Source organism: Gigantopelta aegis, chromosome 2 (assembly GCF_016097555.1).
Source record: "Gigantopelta aegis isolate Gae_Host chromosome 2, Gae_host_genome, whole genome shotgun sequence".
Lineage (NCBI taxonomy): Eukaryota > Metazoa > Mollusca > Gastropoda > Neomphalida > Peltospiridae > Gigantopelta > Gigantopelta aegis.
Genome location: NC_054700.1, coordinates 25,173,561 through 25,198,925, shown reverse-complemented (window position 1 = coordinate 25,198,925; position 25,365 = coordinate 25,173,561). Strand labels below are relative to the sequence as shown.

General features: G+C 36.6%; 1 protein-coding gene across 1 annotated transcript in view; it reads right to left on the bottom strand.

Annotated features, from left to right (window-relative positions):
* The window catches only part of LOC121387842 (C-myc promoter-binding protein-like), a 111,052-nt gene that overhangs the window by 34,642 nt on the left and 51,045 nt on the right, over positions 1 to 25,365 (bottom strand). Inside the window, exons 16-26 of the mRNA XM_041519073.1 lie at positions 18,998 to 19,053; positions 17,727 to 17,789; positions 16,840 to 16,981; positions 16,333 to 16,373; positions 15,609 to 15,753; positions 14,195 to 14,323; positions 13,231 to 13,513; positions 12,008 to 12,175; positions 7,858 to 7,971; positions 2,185 to 3,438; positions 148 to 361 (exon numbers count right to left, since the gene is read on the bottom strand). Of these exons, the coding sequence (XP_041375007.1) occupies positions 148 to 361; positions 2,185 to 3,438; positions 7,858 to 7,971; positions 12,008 to 12,175; positions 13,231 to 13,513; positions 14,195 to 14,323; positions 15,609 to 15,753; positions 16,333 to 16,373; positions 16,840 to 16,981; positions 17,727 to 17,789; positions 18,998 to 19,053 (2,609 nt within the window). The remainder of the gene's footprint in view (positions 1 to 147; positions 362 to 2,184; positions 3,439 to 7,857; positions 7,972 to 12,007; positions 12,176 to 13,230; positions 13,514 to 14,194; positions 14,324 to 15,608; positions 15,754 to 16,332; positions 16,374 to 16,839; positions 16,982 to 17,726; positions 17,790 to 18,997; positions 19,054 to 25,365) is intronic.

The following is a 25,365-nucleotide window of genomic DNA, read 5'->3' as shown; positions in this document are numbered from 1 at the left end:
AAGATCCAACTACGTGACTGTACCTGGCGTTAAGATCCAACTACGTGACTGTACCTGGCGTTAAGATCCAACTACATGACTGTACCTGGCATTAAGATCCAACTACATGACTGTACCTGGCGTTAATATCCAACTACATGACTGTACCTGGCGTTAAGATCGGACTCGTCGGCGGACCAGCCGGCCATGATCTCCTCGTCGTACATGAGACTGTGACAACGGAAACACCGTGAGCAGCTGCTCATCTCCACCTCCACTGCCAGATCGTCCGAGCCGCCCCACAGCTGGTCGATGGAGTCAGACTGTATGCTCACGTCAAACGACTCACAGCGATCCTCCGGACAGGGAGATGCTCCAAAATCTGAAGACAAATATTGTAAACGTGATAATAAAATGCAGCTGCACCATGCGAAAACACAATATTACTGCAGGTTTTCTGCAGTTTCTGTATTTATCATTGAGTGTTTGACTCATTACTATACATATATATATATATATATATATATATATAAAACCCTGAATTTTGTTATATAGGGTAAACTTACATACCCTAAAATGTTAGAAATTAATTAATACATTTAAACATTTTTTTCAAGATAAATTATAGTGAGAGAACAGAAAAATATTTACACCTACTTATTACTAGAATATGGAATCATAAATAGGACTCAAATTCTGTCATGTATAGTTAAAACATTTTATTAAGGTCTATACCTTTAAAGCACATATATTAAATGGTTTGTTTTCTCCTTTTTTTTGCCCCTCACTCAATTTTTAACTGTACAATACATATTTTCTTCTTTCAGGATGTATAATTTTAACCTGGATATTCTCTGGCAGAAACCCAGCATGTACTGTCAACAATACTATAGTAAGTCCTTGTGTCACTTCTATGTTAGCAAAACAATCAGCCAACATTTGATAGCACTTAAATCAAAATGTTTTTCTAAAAAAAGAAAAACAAAAGTTATTCTTGCTAATATACCAGCCTCGGTGGCGTCGTGGTTAGGCCATCGGTCTACAGGCTGGTAGGTACTGGGTTTGGATCCCAGTCGAGGCATGGGATTTTTAATCCAGATACCGACTCCAAACCCTGAGTGAGTACTCCGCAAGGCTCAATGGGTAGGTGTAAACCACTTGCACCGACCAGTGATCCATAACTGGTTCAACAAAGGCCATGGTTTGTGCTATCCTGCCTGTGGGAAGCGCAAATAAAAGATCCCTTGCTGCTAATTGGAAAGAGTAGCCCATGTAGTGGCGACAGCGGGTTTCCTCTCAAAATCTGTGTGGTCCATAACCATATGTGTGATGCCATATAACCGTAAATAAAATGTGTTGAGTGCATCGTTAAATAAAACATTTTTCTTTCTTTTTCTTTCTTGCTAATATATCAGGGATAGGTTTGTATATTTTTTTTTAAATCATGTTTTGTGTCTTATTTCTTTAAAAAATGAAAATATATTATATTAAAAATCTTTAACAGAATAGGTTTATAAAGACTAGCAGCTACTAGGAAACATAATTTTTAACAAATGAAATAAGAACAAAAGCATCAGTGAACGTAGAACATTATTCCCAAATGCATCATCGGGCAACTATACATACATACATACAGTGTTTTAACTAACTAAACAGAAATGTCACAAGGACCATATATCTGTGGTTATAACTTTAATAATTATACTCAACCTTCAGTCCTTACAATTCAGAAGAACTGTCTCAGCAAAAATATATACTCAGACCAAAGAAGTTTTCTTCAGCTAAAATACACTTTGTGTTACCAGTTGTTATAAAAGCCTATACTATCATGTTCTGAAATAATATACATCAGCAAACAAATGTTGATGTTGATGTTGATAAATTTTAATTCTGCTTTGACCTCAGAATTGCTGAATGCTGGCACAAATTGCAAGGGATGTTTCTAAGTATCAAATTCTCTCTAACAGTTCAAAGAATATGGAAAATAAAACATTTGATCCTTAAAATGTGTGTGTATGTGTGTGCATGCCTGTGCATGTATGTCTAAATAAACTCTAAATATGTCCAGCAGTCATTTGATAATGTAAAAACCTTTTAAAAGAATAAACCTTTAAAAAAAGTAGAAAACTAGAAGTGACCTGTTTAAAAGCCTGGCACATACAACTGTGAAGGATCGAGTACGTTGATAAACAAGGTAATACCTACCAAACAACACCTGCGAGTTGCCATGTCCGACACTATCGTCTGTGGTGCTGTGTTCACTAAACATGTCCTGACAGCTGCCAAACTTAGGCTGGCTTGGCGTTGTGGCGCAGTTGCTTTCGTCGCCCGTCCCGCTGTCTTCGTCAATCGACTTTGACAGCGATGCCGTTGAGCCGTCTTTGATGGGCGTGGTCATTGACTGTTTGAACTCGTTCAGCTTGTTGACGGCTCCCCGAGCCCCTCTAGCTGCGAACTTGAGGAAACCTGTTATTGCCTCATTGGTCTTCTTCAAACTGCGGGTCCGTCGCAACAGATATTCACTCGTCTTCTCAAACCTCCCCAACTCGTTCAATGATGAAGTCGAGTTTATCGGAGGATGGTCCTCATCCATGCTCTGACTCTTTACTGGAATGTTGGGCCTAATTTCTATTAGATCAGCCAAGCAGTTTGGAGAGCTACTAGTCCTACCCAAGTCCGGCTTTCTCTTGGAAGGCTCGACAAGGCCGTGAATATCCAGCTTGACAGCTAGACTTGACGGATCTGCTGAACTGGAGGAATCACTGAACTGTTTACATACACTGTCGCCATCCGTTTCCTTGCTGTGATTCAACACAGTGGGATAAGGGGTGCTAGTGCACAGTGAGACGAGACTTTTTGGAGAATGACTTGGAGAAAAGGATATGAGAGGAGCAGAGTCTAGGACAGAGGCACCGGTGAAATGCCCCAATGGGTCATTCTCGGTGCACGGGGTGTGGGCTTTGCGTGTGGACTCGAAGATCGGTTTGTCGCCATCATCATCATGCAGGGAAGTGGACCTATTGCACGTAGCACCATTGGACAGACTATTATCACAGAAGCGAGTGTGTTTGGGGTCAGTGTGCTCGTCGCTATCACTGAACAGCATGTGGTTTTCGTTCAGCTCCACACCACTGTCTTTCTCATCCTTTGTTTTCTGGGAAGAATATTCCGCACTGTTGGTAAACACACTATCGTCTGCGGAAACATTCTCGGGAATTTTGACCACACGTTCCTTCAACTGCAGTTCAGAGAAACGCATCAACATCTTATCATCACCACTCGAGTGCCGCGGTCTCCAGCTAGCAAACAAACTGTTGGATCGCATCTTTACAAACTCGCCAACACTCTTGTGGCGACGTCTCTTCTTGTCCATAAATTCTTCAGCATCACGGGACAGATTGAACGTGTGATGCTCCAAAGAGCTTTGGCTTACCATCAGAAGACCCGCTGAATTATTAACTGAAAAAAAATAGTGAACGACCATCACCTTTGGATTCTGTGTCACTGCGAATTGTGAATTCTGTATCACATACCTCAGTTTCCCCGCATATACTGTGGGCATGAAGTAAAGGATTAGTCATTTAAAATGTCTGTTAGAGTTCATAAACTGAAAATACAGTTCCTCCAACCATCTGATAATCAAATAAACCCATTTCAACATACATGTTTAATAAAGATTGGTTATTCGTAACGTGCTACATACATTGTGCAACATTTAGTGCATGTGGTTATACAAAAAAAAAAGAAAAAAAAAAGGACACAATGGTCTACAGCAATTTAAAAAATCACCACTAGCCACCGAGACAGTCATTTTCAAATTCGTCTGATTGATTAGAAAATACAAAACCCACATGCCCAATGTGTACACATAAATATATATATTTTAAAAACAAAAAAGGAGGAAATAAACCACAAAGAAAGTAATACAATAAAATGAATGTGATTAATTATTTTAATTCAACACATTTGAAAGATTGAACCTGACTTGATTTCTACTAAAACTTTAAGTGTCAAAAACCTACATTTTACAGACTGCAAATTTTGTGACAGTCATGTTAAAGTGTGTGCTGTGCATTCATACAGGTACATCTGTTTATCAACAAGTGCCAAACTTGGTGAAACATACATACTGACATAGACTGAAACAGATATAGCTTTTAGCAATCTTAATGGCACTTCAGTATATACATTAATGTGCACAATTTCAACATACTTTCAGTAACAGTAAATAAAACCAAAAGACTACCATAGGTTACTTTAAAAGCAACTGCTTTGTCCATGTTGTTAATCATTCCCGAATACCATGTAATTGTTCTACATTTGCCTTTAATTAATGAAGAAGAAATAATTAATGAAGAAAAGGGATTCAATATTTATTCATTACTGAATTAGAAAATAGAGTACTTATTTGTTTCAGCATTGGGATCATTTGTGGCTGAGTGACATCACAGTAACAATTCTTTGGAACATTTAGTTTTTAAAAAAGTTTAAAATTATAATAAGGAAAACCCTACTGAGTTTTCTGATGATTTGTTTTATTTGTGACAGTAAAACCACCAATCTAACTGCTGAGTTTTATAACAATGAGCAAATTATTCACCTTTAACAACTGAAAAATTAGTTTTTGGAATTAAAAAATGCCAATTATGACTTTACTGTGAAGAATCTTTACATGCTAATGAAAATGTCTAGAAACGATGACATTTAGAAATTCAAGGCTTAAAAAGAAAGTAAATATTACTGTTATTTTATGTAAATTTAAACCAATCATCTTCTTTTATTTTACAATATCTAATTTAATATTGGTCATCCTAATGTTGACATAGATGGCACTATTATTTAATCCGAATAGTTTTACAATGCTTTAGGATGGAAAGCAAAGGCAGCTTGTGAGGTTGGTTGTCGGAAACCATTATGATACTGTATATTTTGAGTAGTAATGCCTCGTTCCTGGCCTTGACAATTAGTAACAAAATGTGCAAGTTACTGCTGATAGTGAACTTAAAAGTTTCTAAAAATACAATCTTTCCTGATGGTTTGTTTCGTTTTGGGTTTTTTAATAAATAAATTCTGATGGCTTGTTTGTTTTGTTTATTTTTATTATTATAAATTTTTAAAATGAAACTTACTAGAAAAAAAACCCGCAGAAAAAAAAAAAAAAAAAAAAAAAAATTAATGCTTGTCCCTTTTTAAAAAATAAATGGAACTGATGAAGAATTCTAGAATAAGAACTCTACTAGTGCTGGCTTTTAGACTATAAAACATAAAACGAAGTAATTAATACCAATGAAATTTCTTTTTAAATACAACTTAATAAAAAATAATGAGGACACAAATTAATGAAACCTATAGGGGTCTTTCACACTTTTCAACGTTTTCATAACCAAAGTTTATGCTTCTTTTGATATCCCCTCCGCCTTCACAAACGCATGTACACACACTACACAACAATTTTGCAAAGCACTATTTCATTTGGTTAAATTAAGTATTCTCGCATTATACAGTTTCTAAAATTATGAAAATGTTGTTAATGATAAATGGACCTCTTAGGATATGAAAGCTACTGTTTCTATGTACAGTATATCATATGAACTTCATGAACTGTGGCTAAAGCTTCTGGATATGGGCTCAAACTTTGGTATAGACTCCTTTAAGATGTACAAATGAAATGTAGCCTCCATGGCATTAGATTCTGGATTCTAAGTTTGAGTCTTTCTATTCAGGAAATGAAATTAACCACAGCTCATGAAAATGACTGATGATGCAAATGAGAATAATAATCTAACTTGCTGATGCTACCTGGGGAATGATGTTTAAACACTACATTTTATTTTGGACAGTGGGGTGCAAAACCCCCATAAAAACGGCAAAATATATAAATTCAATAATAATGTTTGTTTTTTTTAATTCCAGAAAATAGGACAGAGAGCTAGGCCCCGTTCCATTTAGCAATCTTAGCCCTAAGTTCACCTTAAGTGCATAAGTACCTTAGGTAATCTTAGCAGTAAGAATACTTCCGTGGAACGTGCCCCCGGCCTTTAAGGGCAGGTAATCTTGGGGGATGGGGTGCAGGGTATTTAAATACAAGGGAAAAAATTAAGGGTCACGCAATCAGTAAATTTTAGCAAATTATGTAACATGTGAGACTTTCTGTTTTTGTAAATGTGCTATTAAAAAATGTGCAATAAATCAGTCAGTAAGAGTTAAAGAACATATTATTGGATCATTACCCATACAAAAACAGACACAATAACAGTATCACCTGCCAGAAAAGTTCCCATCAAATTGTACTATACATTGTACACAAACAATAGACAATATACACATTCACCAAAAGAAAAGAAAAACATGCAGTGTTTAATTAATGGATAACGTCAGTACGTTTTCAAGGAATTAAATGAGGACAAAGAAAATCAATTTGGGTAAGAAATATTAAAAGTCCTAACAAAAATTGTACCAAAATGCTCTATGCTTATTACGTATGATTCATGCAAATCCCTGGAATGAAACCTGAATAATGTATTAGCATCATGAAAGTTAAAGTTTGTTTTCTTTAACAACATCACTAGAGCACAATAATTTATTAATCATCACTACCGGATGTCAAACATTTGGTTATGTTTTACTCAGTCATTAGCAGGCAAGGGATCTGTTATGTGCACTTTTCCACAGACAGGACAGCACATACCATGGCCGTCAATATACCAGTCATGGTGCACTAGTTGGGATGAGACAATCCAATCAGAGAATGGGTCCCCTGAGGTGGTTCATGATGATATATTTTTATCTATTAATGATACTTTTTGATGGTTTTTTTTACAATTTATATGTAATAAGCAAAAATACAGTTGAATATAATTGTTATTAGGATTTTAGTAAAGGCAAAGTACTTATAAAAATTCCAGGGCATATTCAAAAGCTGCTGGGTGGACTATAGAAAGTGCAAAAACCACTAAAATTTAGTACAACAATTTTTCAATGCATGCCATAGCTGCATACATTTGATATTTAATAACCACCGATTAAAATGTGTCAAACCTTCAATTGTTTTCCACTGAGTAATAAACTTCAGTGACTGAGGTTTACATTTCAAATGGTTCCATTATTCCTGGAATATATACTGAACACTTAAAGACCCCCAAAGGAGGGTTATGTTTACTTTTTAAGTGTAATTACATGTTTACTTCATTACAAATGGTTCCATTATTCCTGGAATATATACTGAACACGTAAAGACCCCCAAAGGAGGGTTATGTTTAGTTTACAAGTGCAATTACACGTTTACTTCATTACAAATGGTTCCATTATTTCTGAAATATATACTGAACACGTAAAGACCCTCAAAGGAGGATTATGATTAGTTTACAAGTGCAATTACACGTTTACTTCATTACAAATGCAGGCCTCTGAGAACTGACAATCTGTATAAACCATTTATGGGTTACGCAAATACACATTCAGGTAACTCATTTTGTTTTAGGTAACCCGTCATGACCATGTAAATGTCTTAAATTCAATGCGTGAACGAAAAATGGGTTACGCAAACTATACTTACATGAGCGACACGCACATGTAACTATTGCTCTCGCAATTTTCAGGTCTGAAATGCTCAGTTCTGTTAATTGAAAAGTGTAATAACCTGTAACTCTCAGGAATCTCAATGTATTAATCGCCTCTTAAAAAACTAAATTTAATGTTACAGCTACAAAAGACATTTGCATTTCTTTTCGTGTTCAGTATATTTACTACACAAATCACTATATGATTGCTGCCCATCCCTCAACAGGAGAATAAGATTTATACCTGAACATTAACGAGACAGAAATATGGAAATTAAAAACGATGATGATGATGATAACGAAAACAACAAAGACTTACTGATGCTTCCCTTCACCGTGTCGACATTGCTGTAACCGCTCATGGTGTTTCCAGATCGGAGAACAATACTGCCGAGACGACGCTGACAGCAGGATGGTCGATGACATACTTCCTCTGCAAACAACAAAAAACCCACTCTTAAAACACATTTTTACATTCGTTAATGCAGAGGAGGAACACATGTTCCATATTTAGAACCGGTTACATCATTTCAAGGTCACCGGTCTATTTTGATGATTAAACATTCTGATGGTGAACTGTTTTGTTACTGGGTCTCAATGTCTAACCTCTATGTCAGTTCTACTAAATACCGACTCGAGTTGCTTTCGAGTTGCTTACAAAGCAAAACATTTGAAATATTCAATGTTCATATAGTAGATATATTCATTCCCTTTACGTGACATATTCATTCACTATTCATACACTAGATATATTCATTTGCATCATTAGGTATATTCCTATTAAAAATTCACACAAGATGTATTAATTGAAATTCACCCACGAGATGTATTTATTGAAAATTCACACAATAGAAGTATCCATTTTAAATTCACACACCATACATATTAGTCCTATAGTCCGTCCCATCATTCAATAAACAAAACATTTTGTGTCCAATTTAGAAAACAATCTGCTCAGAAATAAATTACTTATAGTAAATTCCATAGTATGAAAAAAGGTGTTCCCTATGGGACGGACTACAGATGTAGTCATTCAATATTCACACACTAAATATATTCCATTTAAATCTAGATGTATTCATTTAAATTCACCACAACACACACACAACTTGACATGTATTCATTCAAAAAACTTGACATAGTAGATGTGTTCATTTTTTAAATTCATTCACACAACTAGAACATTTTAAATATTCATTCAAGCTTGACATACTAGATGTATTCATTTTAAATTCACACAACACATATTCATTCAAACTTGACATACTAGATGTATTCATTTTAAATTCACACAACACATATTCATTCAAACTTGACATACTAGATGTATTCATTTTAAATTCACACATAACACATACTCATTCAAAATTGACATACTAGATGTATTCATCAAACTAAAATTGACACACTACATGTATTCATCAAACTAAAATTGACACACTACATGTATTCATCAAACTAAAGGGAACATTTTGTTTTTAAATTCTGATTAGCGACAGTTGTTAATCAATGTCAAAATTGATTAGTGATTACTAATTTTGTGTAGCAATTTTTTTTAAACGTATAGTATGATAAATTAAATATGAACAGACAATTTTTAAATAACTTTTATATAATTTTGCAATTTTATTTAGTAGCCACAAAACACAAATAAATTCAGGTACAGTCATGTCTGATGTACAAAATGTGTAAGTCATAATCAGTATTCTGACCGGCCTCGGTGGCGTCGTGGTAGGCCATCGGTCTACAGGCTAGTAGGTACTGGGTTTGGATCCCAGTCGAGGCCTGGGATTTTTAATCCAGATACCGACTCCTGACCAGTGATGCATAACTGGTTCAACAAAAAAAAAAAAAAAAAAAAAAAAAAAAAAAATCATTTTCTGGTTTGTCACCATTTTAAAAAATAAACTGACACTGTAGTTCAACAAATAAATTACTAAGTATAAAAATCTTCGAATTCCAATAAATATTATAGAATAGGACCATTGATAAACTAGTTACTGGTCAGTTTGATGTGCCGGTAACCTCCCATTACTTACAACAACTTATAACAACCTAGGTCATAGTTGGTGAAAGACCCGCAATAATGGAATCACCTTCTATTAACGATTAAGACACAAGAACAGAACACATTACATTTATTATTACAAATAATCTACTATGTGCTGATAGAGAATCTATTGTGCATTTGGTACCCAACTGTGCTCACGGCTTCAAATGTTAACAATTAAGACGGTTTTATAAGTAAAACGATATGCTTGGATTTTTAGTTTAAAGTATGATGGTTTGATGGAATGAAGTTGAATGGTGTAGGGTTATAGGGGTTTGCTTAATTAGTCCCCTAAGCTGACTGTGTTTACCACATGGGATGTGTAACACATGGGAAACAACCGATGTGCAGTAGTTACACATAATTAGGCTGCTTGAAAACAATAGGCCTAGAGAGCTCCGCTATTTAATTTTCAATTTTGTCCAGTAAATGATAATCCATTAATTTGTAAAGACCATTGAAGTTTAAGAATTATCCAATTAAAAATTATGCGAAATAATTTAAAATAATAAAAAAATAAAATCAAAAATCAAAAAAAATCATGGCCACTGTAGAAGAATTTAATTCGGCAGCTGTTCAGCGTTTACATACCGATTTCTATTATTTGGGAATAGGGTTGTCTAAAAGTCTTTGTACATTTGATCCAATTCAGCTTGAAGACAAGTAATTATATAAAATCTTAATTACCCAGTGGTAAACATGAACAATTTGGGTCCCAACGCCAACATTTGTTTTACAAAAGTATAGAACAATTGATATGTTATCTTATAGTACCAAGTTTTAGCATTATCAGATAACAAACACTACAAGAAGATATACTTTAAAATTTTGAACGTTGAATTTTTTATTTGACTTTAAAATTTAAAACTTTAGAAGATAGACTTGGCAAACTTTAAATATTCAATTTTTATTTAATTGTGTTTAATTTAATAATAATAAAAAAATTTCACAATTTCCAAAATATCTCTCTATTAGTCATTATACTTAATTTCAAAACTATTCAATCAAATCTTTAGAAGAAGATAGACTCACATTTTCAATGTTAAATTTTAATTTAAAAAAAAAAAATCACAAATTCAAATTTCCAAAATATTATTTTATTACTTTGTGAAGACCGCCACAGAGAATCATGGTACCATATTTCAGAACTATCCAATCAAAGTTGAAGTAGTGAATATCTAATTTAGGCCGATTATATTTAATATGTTGAGGTTTTGGGAGGAGATTGTTTTCATTTTAATTTATTTATAATTTTTATTATTATTTTTTGGTACCTGTACTGTGTTGACATATGACAACTGTTACCTCCCACCCCGCATTTGGAAATGATTACCAACTCTTTCCTTTTTTTTACTTTGCTTTTAAGTATTTAAAACCATAAAGGATTAATTAGGGGTCATTTTAAACGTTCAACACATTGCGGGAAGGATTCGATATGAGATGTAATACCAGTACCGTTTGGATCTTGATAACAATATCTGAATTAAAAAAAAGCCATGTCTAAACATATTTATTTCAAAGAATATTCTCCATTGTAACAACACTGGATGACAATAACAATGATTGTAAGCCGCTATGCCGTAGAATCACAGAGATTATTTTAATTATGGGAATCAGTCAACCGAATTCGATTACAAACCTTTTTATTTCAGAGTATATTATAAAATATAAGCAGTTTGAAACTTTAATTTAGAAGAACGATAATAGTAGACAATATGATTTCAGTTCATGAATAGGATTTTTACACGGCCATTAAATAAACATAACCAGTTGCAAACAGCCATTACGTCATTATCATTATGTTTAACGGCGGGCGGTTATCTGAACAGCTATATGACAAATGAAAGTGGCTGTCCTAATTGGAGGAGGAACTTAGCAAGAAAGAAGATTCCAGGCAAAACTTAGCCAATGGGACTTTAGCAGGACGGGGATATCTATTCCCAGATCTACTTAACATGTTCTTGGTTGTTAAGGACCACCTTCAAAATTTAAAAATGTCCAAAATATGGATCGCGAAATTACACGATACGTTTTAGAATTGTGTCTCAATGTCTAAATCTTGCATAGCAATTTGCGACGCGATACTGAACAAACTGTTCCCTGAACTAAAACTGACACACTACATGTATTCATCAAACTAAAATTGACACACTACATGTATTCAAACTAAAATTGACACACTACATGTATTCATCAAACTAAAATTGACACACTACATGTATTCATCAAACTAAAATTGACACACTACATGTATTCATCAAACTAAAATTGACACACTACATGTATTCATCAAACTAAAATTGACACACTACATGTATTCATTAAACTACAAACTTAATATCCAACAGCCTATGATTAATAAATCAATGTGATCTAGTGGTGTCAATAAACAAAAGAAACTTTAAACCAAGCTACAAACCACTGTCTCTCTTGTCGGACTGCATGGACCGCCGACGTGTGTCCGCGATGGGCTTCACCTCTTTGGTTTTGCTTGAGTCGCTTGACCCCTCGCCACTATTGATGTGCTGGGAGATCTGCTTCACGTCCTCCTGGGTCATTGAGCTGTATCCTCTGTCGGAGGCCCCACCTACAAGCATAATCAGGTAACATGACAATCATATCAAGCTGTATCCTCGGTTGGAGGCCCCACCTACAAGCATAATCAGGTAACATGACAATCATATCGAGCTGTATCGGTCGGATGCACCACCTACAAGCATAATCACGTAACATGACAATCATATCGAGCTGTATCCTCGATCGGAGGCCCCACCTACAAGCATAATCACATAACATGACAATCATATCGAGCTGTATCCTCGGTCGGATGCACCACCTAATCAAACTAATTATAGGCCTACTATTATCATCGTGATTTTTGCTAGCTACTTTTCATGTTTATAGTCATACACATCCGTGCATTCAACAGTTATTTTGGTGCATACTTTTCTCAAACAGCCTTCAATTTTCAAAGATAATGAACACCTTGTTACCAGTATACATCTCACTGCACTCAGTTTATATAGCTGCATATTTTTCTTAAACAGAAATAAAGGTGCTAGAATGGTTATTTTTAGTAACAGTGATATTTGACGAAAGACAGGTGAAATGTAAACTTATTCCAAATTTTATGATACTATTCCTGTATGGGAAAATTGGATGTTGAAAAATTAAGTTGCTAGAGGGATGACGTCATATTTTTATCATTACATTATCACTAATGATGGGTGATATTCTTCCATAAATACTGTATATAAGCATCTGAAATGTGTGTGTGTGTGTGTGTGTGGGGGGGGGGGGGGGGGAGAGACATTGGCTCTCCAACTAAGCTGTTTAAAGGCAATCTAAATATGGGTTTGAATGAATATATACATATAAAATAATAGTTCATTTACTAAATGGATAAAAAAAAAGAGAGAAAAAAAGGATTCCATCATATGCTATAATGTGGGATAGAAAAAGATGCCATCATGTGGGATAGAAAAAGTACACCCTTGGTGGTGAAAATTTGGATCTTCCCAGGTCGAAAATTCCACCATCTCGGGTGTACTTTTTCTATCTCTAATAACAGTATATGATGGAGTCTTGTAATCATCTTGTACAACATGGGTTAAAGAATCACTGGAATGAATGTGTACCAACCTGTGCTTAGACTTTCTTCAATGCAGCCTTTGTGAATTCCCTGGATGATTGAACCTGAATCCTGAACATCCGGCTTGGGGGAGTTGGAGGCCTCTTCAAGGTAACTGTCCTCGCTCGTGTGACTAATCTTGTCACACTCACTCCCTGAGTACGAGCAGGTAGATGTACGTCGGTATCTGACACTGTTTCGAAACTGTGCAATTCCGCGGATAACATTTCGCAGCTTTGTCCACAGAATCACTCCTCTAGCATATCGAGATGGCCACTTTGCCTCGAGCATCACCTTAAACCATACATTCATTGCAACTTATACAGACTGATTTAAACAAATGTTAAAACCTTTTTTTTTTCACAAATAATCTTTAACAAGTTTTTGTAATCTTCTTGTACTGCCATTTGACAATAAATGAATAAATGAATGAATGAATGAATGAAATAATAAACAGTGGCTGGACCTGTTTATCTGACTTTTATTTAACACATCAAATGATTTAAATCTTAGTATAATAGCTTGTTTGGTACTGCTATTTTACCAAAATACAACACACCTGTCTTTTCCTCTTTAATGCATTGCTTCAAATAATAAACATGCTATACACATTATATTCATGATCCCCTTTCATCTGTACATGTGTCAAGGCAAACTATTTATCCTGAAGTCCATGACTTTAAGGCATTTAAATTGTGACATCACCACATGGATTTGGGGATAATAAACCATCGAAAGATGTTAAACTGTGACTACACATTAACAAATTACTGTATAAAAACATAACACTGTTTGCCATGTTGTCAAAACAAACTGATCACTATATCTGGCTTTGATGCCGATCTATCACCCTTTAATTGAATTAGATTGTACAATTATTTGCTTTTTACAATATTTTGTTACTTGTTAAGTGACAGGTGTTCTAGTTTTAGATAGTAAAATTATTTTAAAAAATAAAGAAATAACTTGTAATACCTTGTTATAGAAACCGTATGTTATGGCATTTGGGTGAATGCCATACCTCTTCATCAAGAGGAAGACTTTAATGGCGAGACCAGGTTTATTGTACTGGCCACAGAGCTGCATCAACACGCGGTAACACATCTGAAATGAATGAAATCAGCACGTCTCAGGTTCTTACACTTGACAGAATATAAAATTTCCAGGACATTTTAAAAACCAGACAGGGCTAGCTCTGGCGAAATAATTTCATGTAATAACTGTCTATTTTTGCCATTTTTGAAATTTAATAGACAATTTGGCGAAATATTTTGCTCACCCAGAGCAGAATATTCATATTTACAAAATAGACTTAACTGCAACATCTGAGGAGTTTTTTCACTAGTCATCGGGCATGGCAATAGTAGTTATTTACTAGCCCAACACTGAATATCACTAGCCATGGGAGTGGGGCTACCATAATCTAGAAGCCCTGTACTAGCCCAACACTGAATATCACTAGCCATGGGAGTGGGGCTACCATAATCTAGAAGCCCTGTACTAGCCCAACACTGAATATCACTGACCATAATCAGCCCTGTACTAGCCCAACACTGAATATCACTAGCCATGGGAGTGGGGCTACCATAATCTAGAAGCCCTGTACTAGCCCAACACTGAATATCACTAGCCATGGGAGTGGGGCTACCATAATCTAGAAGCCCTGTACTAGCCCAACACTGAATATCACTAGCCATGGGAGTGGGGCTACCATAATCTAGAAGCCCTGTACTAGCCCAACACTGAATATCACTAGCCATGGGAGTGGGGCTACCATAATCTACCGTAATCTAGACTAGCCATGGGAGTGGGGCTACCATAATCTAGAAGCCCTGTACTAGCCCAACACTGAATATCACTAGCCATGGGAGTGGAGCTACCATAATCTAGAAGCCCTGTACTAGCCCAACACTGAATATCACTAGCCATGGGAGTGGGGCTACCGTAATCTAGAAGCCCTGTCAGGCATGGCAATAGTAGTTATTTACTAGCCCAACACTGAATATCACTAGCCATGGGAGTGGGGCTACCATAATCTAGAAGCCCTGTCAGGCATGGCAATAGTAGTTATTTACTAGCCCAACACTGAATATCACTAGCCATGGGAGTGGGGCTACCATAATCTAGAAGCCCCGATACAAAACAGTTTATTCTATATTTTTTTAAGTGTAGCCAATGATGTGTCGTCGTCAACTTTGTTTGAACTTTGCTGTTTGTCACAAAAAATGTGTACCATACATACTATGTCCAGAGACAGAGCAATGGTCAGTCTGTGATTAGCTGCGCCTCCAGTACTTCTTCCATGGAGTTGTACACCACTCTTTCTTGCTGACTAGTGATTTTACAAATGTATGACAAAAAACAAACACATTAATTGTAATGAACTTACTTCATCAGGACTAGGCAATTTTTCATTGTGCATTTTTTGCAGAACAGCATATGCAATTTTAAATGCATCCATCTTGTTAGAAGCAGTGCTAATGTACGATGGCAAGTGAACAAACCACAGACTGTAACAGTAGCTTAGAAGACATCTGAAAAGAAAGATTAAAATCCTTAAGAAATTAAGAACCATAATAATAAAAACAAAAAAAAGTGAGAGTGGGATTTATTACCAAGAGAGGTAATATGAATATTTCTGAAGGAGAAACCTCAAAGGTTTCCTCTTTTCCCCCCATACGTTAACGTAACCTCACAAAACTGACTGCTTTATTCAATAGCCTGGAGGACTGTTTTGAGTGACAAGGCGAAATTACCTGGTACCAAACTAAGAATTTGAAATGTTAATTTTAAACAAAAATGTTATTTACTGACTGATTTAAAAATATAAGGCATTGATCTATGTCAGCAAAATACTGATCTAACAAACCCGAATAATAATATTAATAGAAATAATATTAATAATAATAATAAAAGAATAGTATCATGCTGTTTTGTTTTGTTTTTGTCTTTTTTGTTTTTTTAAAAGAAGAGCAAAAACGATCAAGAGAGACAGAGAGAGAACAATCCAGTTGGCTTCAAAGTTAGTATTTGTTACCAGCCATATTTGAAAAAGTCCTAGCCCAGGGTGTTGGGCTAGCAAGTATGGTGAAGTATGGTAAAACAATAATTACTTAGCCCATCGCTGAGGATGTAGGATCTGTACGTGAGCAGTCTGCAAAACAAAGTAATATCCAATGTAAAAGAAAATGAAAATTTAACATTGTCATTACATCCCGCCCTTCCGGATTTATGTTTGCCTAACATCTAACAGGTTGTGACTAATGAGTGTCAAACAAATCTTACAAACTGCAAAAAAGTAACGTTAAACAGAATTACTATTTTACATCAGTCTAGTGATCATATTAGCTTCGCAGTTGAAAATAGCCTAACAAAAAACAAATCTTGAAAAGAACTTGAGACCACTCCAATTTTGATTTAATAATAAGTTAAACTTCAATTTCAGACAACACTATTTGTTTTAAAATGTTTGCAAAACAGCAAATGGTAGCAAGTATTAGCTAAATAAATATGTGCTCAATGTATGTTTCAAGCCATGTGATCTGTGTGACTCTTCTCATTGGCAGGTCAACTTAAATGTGTGTTTTTTCTTTTAATGTGGCATCAGCATTATTAATTACCTTCTGAGCCGATCGCATCTCCTGTTTTGTTCTGCGTACTAATGAACCGAATGTCAATGGTAATGACTTGACACCTAAAGAGGCGACCGAAGGTGCTTTAGGAAGAAACAGCTCTGGATTTAACTGAGGGAATCCATTGTAGCTGAAACGTTAAAAAAAGCCACCATAAATACATTGTAACAATTATCTTGGTGCAAAAGGTAAAAAAAATTTGGATGGCGAGGGTAGCTTATGGATTAATCATAGCAACTGTAACTCACAACAGACATAAATCTAAAGACACTCATGAGCTATTAGCGGGAGGAACATTTGTAATATGGATTAGTTAGTCTTCTGTTAAACAATATGCTATCACTTTTGAATAAAGAAAAGCCATTGTCAGTCAAGTAATTGCCCACAGACAGATCTCCATGATAGCTTGGTCACCAGGTAAAATTTTGTTTTCCAAATCCTGATTAGCGATATTTGTAGTCCATTGAAAATTGATTAGCAAACTACGGTTTAATGTTTTAAACTTGTGTAGCGATCTCTTTTAACTTGCACAGCGAATCGCGATACTGAACAGAACAAAATGTTCCCTGGGCACTGTATTTTAACCATTTTGCAAATAAATTAAACATTCTTCACATATACTTAACATAAACTGCAACTAAACAGGCATCTTAATTGGAACAATCCAGACAATGGTTTGTAGATGTGATATTCTTGATTCAAATTATGAATTGCCATTGACAAATAATTCAAGCCACATCAATTATTAGGCTGTGTCAAATATTTTCGGCACTTACAGTGCTTATACCTTTACTTACATATTACTTAAAACGGACAAACCAAAACACTGCTGTCAGTGTGTTTATGCACTACCTCTATGATATGTAAGAACTTACCTATATTCCATGCCTGTAGGCAGACCAGTTGGCTCAGGTGGAGTAATGAACACAGTTCTTTCACTGTGAAGCAACAAAGAGAAAGAGTAACGTCATTTGGTTATGTTAAACACAAGACATCACTGGAGATGAAACACTGTGAACACAAACACAGGGTTCTAGGGCATTTCCCCCCCCCGGTCACTTCCCCCCTGGTACATATCCCCCTGGTACATTAAAAATATCATTTACTGCAGACCATGGATAACATGAAATCCACCAAGGGTAAAACTAAAATAGAAGACAGAAGTAGCCATGACACAGGCACTGGCCGGCGAAGATGGACTACCACAACGCCGCCAATACAGGGATGTCACCAAATGACTAGAGAATCTCGTCAATGATTATGACAACAGACTTGTGTTGCTTTTCTTACGTGGAATTGCCCACAATCTGCAGATGTAATCCCACTGTTCAGTTAAATAAAATACAATTTTGATCACTAATAGTATTAGTAATTCTTTATAATAGGGGGGAAATGACCTAGGGGGGAAAATACCAGGGGGGAAATGACCGGGGGGAATGTACCGGGGGGGGAAATGGCCTGGTATGAAACACAGGCATCGTAATAAGCTTAACATGTGATAACTCCTGTACAGGTTACCCTAAATTATGGGCTTGGTAGCCTATATGTTACGACACATTTACCAGCTTTACAATTCCCAATGATTACTATACAATCCGTTCAGACACACTGACATAGGTCTTTAATCATTCACATCACTGTCTTGTATTGATTCTTCAACATGCATACGTGTGTATTTTATACTTGAATAACTCTCAACTAATACAAATTTATAAGTTTTTGTTTAATACGACTTTTTGGAGAACAGTGTACCACTGATTGATTAAAACATATTTTATTGCTTTTTAAAGAACAAATGGATTAAGCACAAGTTACACAACTTACTAGGCCTTCTCCAAAATACATGTGGTAACCTACAGTTGACCTAAACGACAATCTCAACTTACTTTGATGATTGATAAACTGCCTTTAACATACAAGTCAAAAAAATATCACAATATATTTCAGAGTTTAAGCTGGTGTTCACAAAATCCTCATTAAAGATAAAACTGGCAATTACATATTTCTCAACCAATTCACAAGCAAACTAACTGGAAAATTAGCCTGCGTCAAGATCTTTTTCCTTTTTTTTGTTTATCCAAATCACCAAATGGCTAAATGTTAATTTGTGTCCAATTTAAATAGATATTTTATTTTAACTACTTACCTTTTGTGACTGTGTTCTATTTCAATCAATTTCGGTTCATCTTTGGTTTCGTCCACCTGGAAATATCCAACAGAAATCATGTAACAAAGATGCATTATTATTTTATTTCTATCTCTGAATGGCAGGCATGTATTATACTGCAAATTAAAGTAGCATTTTCAAGATGTTTTGAGAAAGTCAAACTACTTCTTTTAGAGTAATAATGCATGAAACATGCCCTCCTTTATTAACATTTAAAAACCCCAACTCTATAACAATATGTACAAATTAATTTCCTACAACAGATTTTTATATTTTATAACAATATGTAGATGCCATACTGACCAACATAGGCACAAAAAATACCCATAACTATATTTTACCACTACTGTTTATAATAATTGTTATTATTAATTACTGAAACACTTCTCTGCAATTTTTAAGATTGTTGTGTTGAAAAAAAACAATGCCTATCATCCAATACAGATTTTGACCACAATGTGAACCTGTACAATTAAATTTCATACAGTAAACAAATATTGTATAATAACCGTACAGTATCTGTACTATAGAGTGTATCGTGATATGTATTATTTACCTTTTGAATAAAAATAAATCTGGTTTACTGATAATAGCATGCATCACTACAAAAAGTATGTTTATTTTGTTTAACAACATCACTGGAGCATATTGATTTATTAATGTTTCCATAAGTAGAAAGGGATCTTTTATATGCAACAACCCACCCACAGGATAGCACATACCATGACATGTGGTGTATTTGATACCGTTTCTTTACCACTGGGCTACGTCCCGCCCACATCACTACAAATAATGACATGTGGTGTATTTGATACCGTTTCTTTACCACTGGGCTACGTCCCGCCCACATCACTACAAATAATGACATGTGGTGTATTTGATACCGTTTCTTTACCACTGGGCTACGTCCCGCCCACATCACTACAAATAATGACATGTGGTGTATTTGATACCGTTTCTTTACCACTGGGCTACGTCCCGCCCACATCACTACAAATAATGACATGTGGTGTATTTGATACCGTTTCTTTACCACTGGGCTACGTCCCGCCCACATCACTACAAATAATGACATGTGGTGTATTTCATACCGTTTCTTTACCACTGGGCTACGTCCCGCCCATCACTACAAATAATGACATGTGGTGTATTTCATACATGTGGTGTATTTCATACCGTTTCTTTACCACTGGGCTACGTCCCGCCCACATCACTACAAATAATGACATGTGGTGTATTTCATACCGTTTCTTTACCACTGGGCTACGTCCCGCCCACATCACTACAAATAATGACATGTGGTGTATTTCATACCGTTTCTTTACCACTGGGCTACGTCCCGCCCACATCACTACAAATAATGACATGTGGTGTATTTCATACCGTTTCTTTACCACTGGGCTACGTCCCGCCCACATCACTACAAATAATGACATGTGGTGTATTTCATACCGTTTCTTTACCACTGGGCTACGTCCCGCCCACATCACTACAAATAATGACATGTGGTGTATTTGATACCGTTTCTTTACCACTGGGCTACGTCCCGCCCACATCACTACAAATAATGACATGTGGTGTATTTGATACCGTTTCTTTACCACTGGGCTACGTCCCGCCCACATCACTACAAATAATGACATGTGGTGTATTTGATACCGTTTCTTTACCACTGGGCTACGTCCCGCCCACATCACTACAAATAATGACATGTGGTGTATTTCATACCGTTTCTTTACCACTGGGCTACGTCCCGCCCACATCACTACAAATAATGACATGTGGTGTATTTGATACCGTTTCTTTACCACTGGGCTACGTCCCGCCCACATCACTACAAATAATGACATGTGGTGTATTTGATACCGTTTCTTTACCACTGGGCTACGTCCCGCCCACATCACTACAAATAATGACATGTGGTGTATTTGATACCGTTTCTTTACCACTGGGCTACGTCCCGCCCACATCACTACAAATAATGACATGTCTTTGTATTTGATACCGTTTCTTTACCACCACTGGGCTACGTCCCGCCCACATCACTACAAATAATGACATGTGGTGTATTTGATACCGTTTCTTTACCACTGGGCTACGTCCCGCCCACATCACTACAAATAATGACATGTGGTGTATTTGATACCGTTTCTTTACCACTGGGCTACGTCCCGCCCACATCACTACAAATAATGACATGTGGTGTATTTGATACCGTTTCTTTACCACTGGGCTACGTCCCGCCCACATCACTACAAATAATGACATGTGGTGTATTTGATACCGTTTCTTTACCACTGGGCTACGTCCCGCCCACATCACTACAAATAATGACATGTGGTGTATTTCATACCGTTTCTTTACCACTGGGCTACGTCCCGCCCACATCACTACAAATAATGACATGTGGTGTATTTCATACCGTTTCTTTACCACTGGGCTACGTCCCGCCCACATCACTACAAATAATGACATGTGGTGTATTTGATACCGTTTCTTTACCACTGGGCTACGTCCCGCCCACATCACTACAAATAATGACATGTGGTGTATTTCATACCGTTTCTTTACCACTGGGCTACGTCCCGCCCACATCACTACAAATAATGACATGTGGTGTATTTCATACCGTTTCTTTACCACTGGGCTACGTCCCGCCCACATCACTACAAATAATGACATGTGGTGTATTTGATACCGTTTCTTTACCACTGGGCTACGTCCCGCCCACATCACTACAAATAATGACATGTGGTGTATTTCATACCGTTTCTTTACCACTGGGCTACGTCCCGCCCACATCACTACAAATAATGACATGTGGTGTATTTCATACCGTTTCTTTACCACTGGGCTACGTCCCGCCCACATCACTACAAATAATGACATGTGGTGTATTTCATACCGTTTCTTTACCACTGGGCTACGTCCCGCCCACATCACTACAAATAATGACATGTGGTGTATTTCATACCGTTTCTTTACCACTGGGCTACGTCCCGCCCACATCACTACAAATAATGACATGTGGTGTATTTCATACCGTTTCTTTACCACTGGGCTACGTCCCGCCCACATCACTACAAATAATGACATGTGGTGTATTTGATACCGTTTCTTTACCACTGGGCTACGTCCCGCCCACATCACTACAAATAATGACATGTGGTGTATTTGATACCGTTTCTTTACCACTGGGCTACGTCCCGCCCACATCACTACAAATAATGACATGTGGTGTATTTGATACCGTTTCTTTACCACTGGGCTACGTCCCGCCCACATCACTACAAATAATGACATGTGGTGTATTTGATACCGTTTCTTTACCACTGGGCTACGTCCCGCCCACATCACTACAAATAATGACATGTGGTGTATTTCATACCGTTTCTTTACCACTGGGCTACGTCCCGCCCACATCACTACAAATAATGACATGTGGTGTATTTGATACCGTTTCTTTACCACTGGGCTACGTCCCGCCCACATCACTACAAATAATGACATGTGGTGACATACCGTTTCTTTACCACTGGGCTACGTCCCGCCCACATCACTACAAATAATGACATGTGGTGTATTACCGTTTCTTTACCACTGGGAAACGTCCCGCCCACATCACTACAAATAATGACATGTGGTGTATTTGATACCGTTTCTTTACCACTGGGCTACGTCCCGCCCACATCACTACAAATAATGACATGTGGTGTATTTGATACCGTTTCTTTACCACTGGGCTACGTCCCGCCCACATCACTACAAATGACATGTGGTGTATTTGATACCGTTTCTTTACCACTGGGCTACGTCCCGCCCACATCACTACAAATAATGACATGTGGTGTATTTCATACCGTTTCTTTACCACTGGGCTACGTCCCGCCCACATCACTACAAATAATGACATGTGGTGTATTTCATACCGTTTCTTTACCACTGGGCTACGTCCCGCCCACATCACTACAAATAATGACATGTGGTGTATTTCATACCGTTTCTTTACCACTGGGCTACGTCCCGCCCACATCACTACAAATAATGACATGTGGTGTATTTCATACCGTTTCTTTACCACTGGGCTACGTCCCGCCCACATCACTACAAATAATGACATGTGGTGTATTTCATACCGTTTCTTTACCACTGGGCTACGTCCCGCCCACATCACTACAAATAATGACATGTGGTGTATTTCATACCGTTTCTTTACCACTGGGCTACGTCCCGCCCACATCACTACAAATAATGACATGTGGTGTATTTCATACCGTTTCTTTACCACTGGGCTACGTCCCGCCCACATCACTACAAATAATGACATGTGGTGTATTTCATACCGTTTCTTTACCACTGGGCTACGTCCCGCCCACATCACTACAAATAATGACATGTGGTGTATTTGATACCGTTTCTTTACCACTGGGCTACGTCCCGCCCACATCACTACAAATAATGACATGTGGTGTATTTCATACCGTTTCTTTACCACTGGGCTACGTCCCGCCCACATCACTACAAATAATGACATGTGGTGTATTTCATACCGTTTCTTTACCACTGGGCTACGTCCCGCCCACATCACTACAAATAATGACATGTGGTGTATTTGATACCGTTTCTTTACCACTGGGTTGCATTTTAACACAAGCTATTACAAATAAAAGATATTAAAATTGTATATATATGTTCATCTTTAATAAATGTTGGTGTTTAAAAGTTATTTAGTAATATTTATCTGTTTAAACAACAATAAATGGTGACCGATCAAAACAATTTCGGAAAACTTCGCAGGTCACGTGTCATTACAAAACTGCTTACTAAACCGGTGAACACGTTAATTGTTCCAGCTTCATTTGTTTTGTTTGTCGGCTTGGGATTAATCGACACGGGTGGTTGGGTATGGTAGGGTATAGCCGACTAGTAATGAAAAGACCGATTAGCACAATCAACAATGCAAACAGTCACTGTGTTTTTAACGTGTGGCTGCAATCAAGAATGTTTAGGTATATTTCGCTATCTTGGTACTTATATTTTACGAGAAATAAATTAACCGGACACCGTTTCTATAAATAGAAATCGGCTACTGCTTCCGAATAAGTTTGCTGTGACAAATGACGTTTGAAAGCAGATGTACTTTGTCATTTTGTAGAGACCACACAGACATCTGACTTGGTTAGTTTTATATAGGGGGGTCGGCTTATATACAAGGTCGATAATTTTAAAGCCGATTTGGAGGGTGAAACTAGGGGGTCGGCTAATGCATGGAGTCGGCTAATACACAGCGATATACGGTATTGACTGAAATACGTAGGACACACTATCTGTATCTGGATGCTATGCTATGCATTTTGGAATTCTGTAGCAAGGATGTAAATGAACTTTGAAAGTCTGATGCTGTTTGAAAAAAGTGGGCAGACATATCTACAAAAAGTACTGAAGTGAATAATAAAGATAAAAAATAGCAGCTGAAATATGCCACTTGTCACATAATAATGAAAATTGTGTAGGGATCTCCAACTTGTGCATGATACTAAACAAATTATTCCTGGACTGCTGTTTTATTTTTCAACCAACAAGGCTTCTAAATAAGAAACCTGTATGCCATCCTCAACAGGCATAATGGTAAAAACATAATGTAGACCAGTGTAGGTATCTACCATTTATTTGGAACATTGAGTCAAGTCTGATGGGACTAACAACAACAAAAAAGAAACAAAAAAAGAAGGTTGAAGTTTGTTTTGTTTAACGACACCGCTAGAAAACATTAATTTATTAATCATAGGCTATTGGATGTCAAACATTTGGTAATTCTGATATTTAGACATCAGAGGAAACCCACTACATTTTTCCATTAGTAGTAACGGATCTTTTATATGCACCATCCCACAGACATAACAGCACATACCACAGCCTTTGATATACCAGTCGTGTTGCACTGGCTAAAACAAGAAATAGCCCAATGGGTCCACCAACGGGCAGGCTTTGAAATTCATAATGGCTCCACAGCATTTTCCGTACTGCCTTGTGCCTTGGTGCCTCAAAGGCAAAATTGCTATTGAATTTTTTTTATTTGAACATTACTAATGCACCTGAATGTGTTTGAAGAAAATCTTGTGATTAAAAAATTGTACCTTTTACAAAATATGGATTTCAAGTGGAATTTCGGTAAGATATGCTATATATATTGTGTATGAAGTCAAAACAAGGGTGCGAAAAGTGACTCTTGTCAACCTTAACAAAAACAGTGAATTGACGAAACAGATTCCCGTGGCTCAATGATTTTCCAAAACTTTTTCATTATTTCAGGTAAAAATTATTATGATTACTAGCTATTTAAATTG